The sequence below is a fragment of the Anoplophora glabripennis genome, unplaced genomic scaffold (genome assembly GCF_000390285.2).
Source record: "Anoplophora glabripennis isolate ALB-LARVAE unplaced genomic scaffold, Agla_2.0 scaffold769, whole genome shotgun sequence".
Taxonomy (NCBI): domain Eukaryota; kingdom Metazoa; phylum Arthropoda; class Insecta; order Coleoptera; family Cerambycidae; genus Anoplophora; species Anoplophora glabripennis.
Window position 1 is genome coordinate 34,460 of NW_019416853.1, and position 7,227 is coordinate 41,686.

General features: G+C 32.2%; 1 protein-coding gene across 1 annotated transcript; it reads right to left on the minus strand.

Annotated features, from left to right (window-relative positions):
* Positions 1 to 1,480: 1,480 nt before the first annotated feature.
* Positions 1,481 to 6,063, minus strand: LOC108913324 (adult cuticle protein 1-like). The gene is made up of 3 exons (XM_018718857.1): positions 6,024 to 6,063; positions 4,592 to 4,737; positions 1,481 to 1,645 (listed from the first exon to the last, which is right to left on the minus strand). The coding sequence occupies exons 1-3, from the start codon at positions 6,027 to 6,029 to the stop codon at positions 1,540 to 1,542; spliced, it is 258 nt and encodes an 85-aa protein (XP_018574373.1). The 5' UTR covers positions 6,030 to 6,063; the 3' UTR covers positions 1,481 to 1,539.
* Between the last annotated feature and the right edge of the window lie 1,164 nt (positions 6,064 to 7,227).

The following is a 7,227-nucleotide window of genomic DNA, read 5'->3' on the forward strand; positions in this document are numbered from 1 at the left end:
ATACAGGGTGTTTCTTAAGAACGTGCTAACATTTAAGGAGGTTATTCTTGGGTCCATTTTAAGAAAAAAAATTATGAACATATGTCCTAAAAATCTTAACTTTTGAACTACAGGGTGCTAAAATTTTATGAAAAAACATTTTTTTATGATAACTTTGGTATTACCCTAGATATTTTTTCAAATTTGGTACACGCCTTCTATTTATCGAGATGCATTTTCTGATGTACAAATATTTTTATTATTTTTGCCAGTGGCGTCTGTACAGGTTTTGTATTGAATATTTTTGAAGACAAATATGTTACGCCACTGCTTTTTCTTAAAGTAAAAATCATTTTTGAAATCCTCATTCCTTTCTGAGCAAATGTGGTGTCTTGAATTTTTTTCGTTTGACGTACGGTTTTCGCACAAAAAAATAAATATTTTTTTTAAGAGTATTTAAATGTACATATATTATATCTAAATAGGTATTTAGAAATTTTTAAAGTATTTTGATGTTTTTAAAAATTTAAGTCACTTTGACAGAGTTTAATTTTTGTGTTTCCGTTTCTATGTATTTAGACATATTTGATTGTTTTAAAATTTCTAAAGAATTCTAAAGTTGATTCGATGATTAAGTTTTCTTGAAAGAATATTTCTGAACATTGTACCAAAAGTCAAAAAGATTCTAGTAAAATACCAGGTTTAAAAGTAAAAAAGGCACTGAATTTTATAAAATTTTCAGTAGATTTGCTTTTTGTAGTCGCACTATTGCTACGTTCTTGCTTAAATCCAGTGGCGTACAAGCGTTTTTTCAAAAATTAGTAACGGTGACATATTTGCATACCCACCTAAATCTCCGATGTTCTGTATCGTCCTAAACCTTTGGAAAAGGATGTAGTTATACGCGGGAGCGCAAATGGCTCCATCTGTCGTGCTGACTCCCAAACGACAGATTTGACAGCCATTTGCGCTCCCGCGTACAATGTATTTCCTTGTCGTGATGATACGACGCAAAACAGCTTGATCGTTCGTCGGTTGTCTCACCTATGGCACACTGATGAGGACTACTAAGTCAGAAACCGGTCTGTGCCTGGTGGGTTAAACTGACGAACGACTCTAGCTGTTGCACTAGGTGTTGCGAGTATAATTCAACGCCGGTAGGGGCATATAGCCCTCGGAGTAGTTGTTTCTTGCAACACTGACAATTAAAAGGGTCTAGTTGACTTTATTTGGAAAAAAAGCAGTACTAATTTAAGAGGGTTTGAACGATCCAAGACTAATGCTGGAACTACTACAGGATTCCAAATTATTAACGTTTAATTTTTTTTCCCTCTTAATTAACACTTTGTATCTCCAGTCCTCCGTCGTCATATATTTTTCAAACATTCCTAAACATCTAAAATTAATATTTCAAGCACTGTACAAGCAACCCCGCCCTGTTAATCTAGATTTAATGCTATTAGCACTGCAGGAAAAGGGGCAAAATTAGCGAGCGAAGAAAATTCACATAGGGTCGTCGTATTATTTATTGAATTTCCAAAAGGTCACAGAGGTAATAATTTAAAGAGTTCCTGGGGCCGGGGCGGTGTTAATATGATGGCTGAATGCAAGAGGTCCCTGGGGAAGGGGAGCGGTGTGGACGGCTCCACGGGTGGCGGCCACGTATCTATTAAAAAATAAACTCGCTCTGAGTGCTGCTATAAATTATCGTGGTTAAATTGTTTTAACAGGAGAAATTAATTGTCTGCAAACGCGTTCTCTTAATGGGGGGCTCTAATATTCGTTTCTGTGAAGGCAAATTCAAAATTAATTCGTTTTGCTCCGAATGCCACTTGGTTTCAACGCGTTTATAAATATGATCAAGAGAACGAACAAAATAAACAAAAAGTATGTAACTGCATCAGTAATTATTAGCAAGAGGCATTGTTTAAAAAGGCTCAGAAAAAGTTGAAAACATAAAATAACAAATAGTCCAACCAAATTTCACTTGGAGAAAAAAAAATTGTTACCGAGACTTTTATAAGTAGAAATGGTAAAAGGGCTTATAATAAACCTAAAAGAAATAAATCCGTGAGCAGGGGCGGCGGAGGGTTGATTTGGGGGGTTGAAAAGTTATGAAAAATTGTATGATTGGGGTTTCTGGCGAAAGTTGACGTCAAACAAAAAAGTATCCAATACCATAGTTGTAGATCATGAAAAAATCTACAACTTTTGTAGAGGTCACTTTTTAACATACCCTCAAAATTTCCGAGAAAATTGCGAAAAACAGGCTTTTCTCTGATTTTTCGTTTTTTATTTATTTTCCGCAAAAATAATTTAAATTTGATGAAGCTGGGTGAAAGTATACCTTTCTGTGTCTTAAATAACCTCAAATTTTTTTAGTTAAAAAAATCAAGAAGTTTCTGAGATATTAATTTTTTTGGCCTGAAACACTTTTTTTTCAAAGAATAATTCTACTTAAAAAAATCGTCGTACAGGGTTCTGTCGGTAATAATTTTTTTTCGTTTTAACATATACTTTTTGGTAAAATAAAAAATCTGTAATAACACTTCAAAAACATACTCAAAAATGCAAAAAAGTAAAAAATGACTTGCAACAATTTTTTCAGTTATTGCTTATAATTTGTTTAAATTAAAAAACATTAAAAAACTGATTACACCATTCAACTATAAACTATAAACAACTATAAAACTAAACAACTATAAACGTCTTAAGTCGAATTACAAATGCTCAAATGATAAATTATCTCTGGACGATTTGAAAACGAATTTTAAATAAATTGCATATTTACAATGCCACTTTTTTCGATCTATCATTAAAAATTTTTCCTGAGTACGGCTCTGAACGCTTTCAAAATACCTGTATCTATTGAAGGGGAGAGAGAGAGAGAGACAGAGAGAGAGACAGAGACAGAGAGAGACAGAGACAGAGAAAGAGGAGAGGATAAAAGTCAATACAGCACAAAATATCCAACAATTTTTTTTATCCATAATTTAAAAAGTTGAACCTAATAAAAAAATAATACAAATTTATGAAATATTTTATTATTTCTAATTAGTATTGCTAATAGTAGTACAAAATTGTTGGATATTTTGTGCGGTATTGACTTTTATACTGTTATGACTTTATCCAATAGATATTTTGAAAGCGTTCAAAGCTGTACAGTGGCATTGTAAATATGTAATTTATTTTAAAATTCGTTTTCAAATAAAGCCAGAAAAAATTAAACAATTTTGCAAAATTTCGGGTTTTTCCGGATATCTCCGGAACTACCCGGAATTTTAAAACTTTCTAAACAGCATATTGTTAGGTATAAAAAAACAAACTTTTTTCTAATCTGAGCCACCCCATATCTCTTACCGTTTCCTAGATCCTAATGCCTATCCCATCCTTATATTGGACACACTGTATATCTATGAATTCATCAAACTTTAAAAAAAATATGTACACTAATTGATCCTACGGAAAAAAAATATTATTTATTTTATTTATTCACTATTCGACTTATGTTTATAGCAATACTGTACAAAAAATAGTTTTGGGTCAAACAATGAGACAGTTTTTTTTTGTATTTTTTCCGTACAATTGAATGGTGTAATCAGTTTTTATTTTTTTTTAAATTTAAACAAATTATCAACAATTACTGAAAAATTCATTGCTGCAAGTCACTTTTTACTTTTTTGCATTTTTGAACATGTTTTTGAAATGTGATTACAAATTTTGTTTTTTTTCATCAAAAAGTATGTCAAAACGAAAAAATGATTACCGGTAGAAGTCTGTACGATGATTTTTCTAAGTAGATTTTTTCTTCAGTGTTTCAGGCCGAAAAAATTAATATCTCAGAAACTTCTTGATTTTTTTATCTAAAAAAATTTGAGGTTATTTAAGACAGAGAAAGGTATACTTTCACCAAGTTTCGTCAAAATTAAATTATTTTTGCGGAAATGAGAAATAAAAAACGAAAAATCAGAAAAAAACATGTTTTTCGCATTTTTTTCGGAAATTTTGAGGTTATGTTAAAAATTACCTCTACAAAAGTTGTAGATTTTTGCATGATCTACAGCTTTTGTATTGGATACTTTTTTGTGTGACGTCAACTTTCGCCAGAAATCTCAATGATACAATTTTTCATAACTTTTCCACCCCCCAATTCAACCCTCCGCCGCCCCTGCTCACGCATTTTTTTTTTTTTCGTTTATTATAAGCCCCTTTACCATTTCCACTTATAAAAGTCCAGGTAACAATTTTCTTTTTTTTCTTTATTAAGATCTCCTAATAAAATGTGTTGCATTAAAAATGAGCTATATTCACATAGAAAAAAAAGCAATCTAACTTTATTTTTTAAAATATTCTAAGGGTCTCCATGCGTTTTTCATCTTGTGAACATTGTAAAATATTAATATTTTTTAAATGAATACAAAAAGTACTAAACACCATCTTCTTACAGCAATTGTTACCAGTTGGAAACATTTTAGTGTCCACAGCTGTACATATTATTCTCCCAAGTATTTAGCAGCTTTTCATAGTACAGTTAGTTTCATAACAAATGGCACTTATCCTATATATTATTTCAATGCTTCAATTACTTATACGTCAACTTGAAGCAACTTACCCGGACTGTACGTCGGGAGCTACGATGGGAGCGCTGTAGGCCAGAGGGAGACCATAAGGGGCAGCGATTCCAACGCTGTAAGCCTGGGGCAAGACAACGCCGCCGTAGGAGATGGCAAAGAGAGCGAAGATGGTAACGAATATAGCCTGGAAAAAAATACTTTCTCGTTATTTAACTTTGCTGTCGGAGCAAGTTTTTTCAAGTTGTTTATTTCAGATAAATGTAGCACCTAAGGGGACAAAGTGGTTATTTTACACAACAAAGGGAGATACGTTTTATTTACTGAATTTTATTCAGTGGTGCGCCCTCGGAGATAATTGGGTTAAGCAGGTGCACAATTAGAAGAAAATTAAGGAAAGAGGGTGACGAAGTAATCGATATTTGTGTTTCACGATAAACGTTTACTCGAGGCTTAAGGTCAATTTGCATAGGTATTTCAAAAGTTGAACAAAACATCGGGCTACTATTCGCAGCAGTTACAAAATCGTGTCTTCAAAAGTTTTTCTTTTGTCCTCAATTTTTTGTCTAACGCCTATTCTCCGAATTATCATAAATTTCCAAACAACGAATTCCTCATTACTGTTATTGCTATTATTAGTACATTCCCATTACGATAATTTATTAGAGACATCTGACATTAATTGCATATTTTCCAAATTACCATCTATTTACTAATTGTATGTGTTTAGCTATAAGAAAATTGAATACATAAATAAAAATAAAAGTCGCTTTATGTGGCACGCCATAATCATTAGGATAACAGGATGTAATTTTCGGACACAATGAATTATTTCATTTTTTAGAATGTCTAATTTCGTGGGTGGACAGTATTTTATCCACGAAGTTTTTATGACGCTCGATCTATGGGCAGTCTCTAATTATACCTATGATCGAGTCACTTCTGACAGATTTATTAACTGTCATAAAACTTTAAATTTAAACAGATAAACATAGCTTACCGTGTATTTTTATATATAAATAAACTGTAAAAAAATTGTTTTATTCTAAAAATCGAGAAATTACAGGAATTGGCAAATTATGGTCTCATTATAGAATTTAGAAATTATTGTCTAAAATTATAATTTATACGCAGATTCTACAATTTACCAGTTATAATCAGCAGTCAGTAATTGGCTAATTTTTCATCTCCAGGCATCTAGATTTTAAAATAAAATAGAAATTTCATTAATAGTTTAAGCCTGCATTATAAATCGATCAAATTTGGACTGCAAATGTTACCAAGATAATCATAGGTAGTTAAATATATAATAAAAACTCTCTCAAAAGATTTTCACAAAAATTTTAGAAAGGTCTCCTGGCTCATAGGGGGCCACACCGTATATTTTTCATAGTTAGTACAAATCATCACACTTTTTATGCTTTTTAAGCTAATAATAATAATATTGTGAAAAATGAATTTATTGCAACTCACCTTCATATTGAGACAAGTGTATACCTTTTTCGATACTGCGAAAAACTGTATTAACTGAAAGATCAACCTGATCTCGGTTTATATACCGATGTGACAAACGGCTGCTGTTTGGGCGGTTCAGGTGTAGAAAAACACGAAAAACCTGTCAAAAAAAATGTAATTCAGGAAGGAGCCTTGGCATTAATATGGCACCGTTGTGTTTATTTAATCAGGTCGTTTCGGGCGTGGCGGATCGCGCCTTCCGACAAAAAAATTGTTTACAATGCATTGCGAAGATAAGTTTGGGTGGTCAGTTAAGGAACGCGAAATATTTTTCGCTTCGTACCCAAACTGCATATTATCATAAACGAATGCATTTAATTTATGTACTAACGAACGTGACCAACTGATTGTAATTTACTTTTATAAAGAAGCAACTGTTTAAATGTATAGGGGCTAACAAAATTAGTATAAAACATGTCACTTCAGTAGTGATAACCTTTCAGAGATGATTTTTACTTCAATATTATTATTAAGCCAACGGAAACATCAATTTTTTTGTGAACTTCTGAGCGTAAAGAGATACCAAGCTTCCTTTCTGTGTAACATTCAAATCAAACCGTTCATTGTTCTAGCAGCAAACCGAGGTCAACTTGGCGATTTATTTCGAGGAAGTATCTCGATATTTACATAATTCACAAATGAAGTGGCTTCTTTAAAGGCTGATTTATTAAAGCAAAATCTAAAATAAAAATTGTTGCATTACATTGAAAACGGTTAGACCTATCGAAAAGTATCCTTCATATACCTTGAAGTTCTTTCACTGCCCTTTGGTCTCTGTGATGTCTGCTCGTATCTACTATCCTACTTTAGATAGCTGAAACACGCTCAGCTTTGGTAAGCCTGAGTTGCATCATACCTTTATAACAATAGGTTATGCTACTAATACTTTGGCTTAGTTTTTCACCACAGTTTTGAATAAAGTGAATAAAGGCAGTTTTAACAGTTCTTTCGACTACAAAGTTCTTGTCTTTTCATATATTTTAGTTCACTGGATACACATAAATTGGTCTCCAGAATTCTAGTAATTCGAAAGTGTGGCGATTTTTGACAGTCACAAGGAATAGTTACTTGTTTTATGTCGCTAAAATGCATTATTTAAAAAAATTTATTGCACACCTTATATAAAGGATACTTAAGGAACAAGCTATTTAGGTCAAGATTA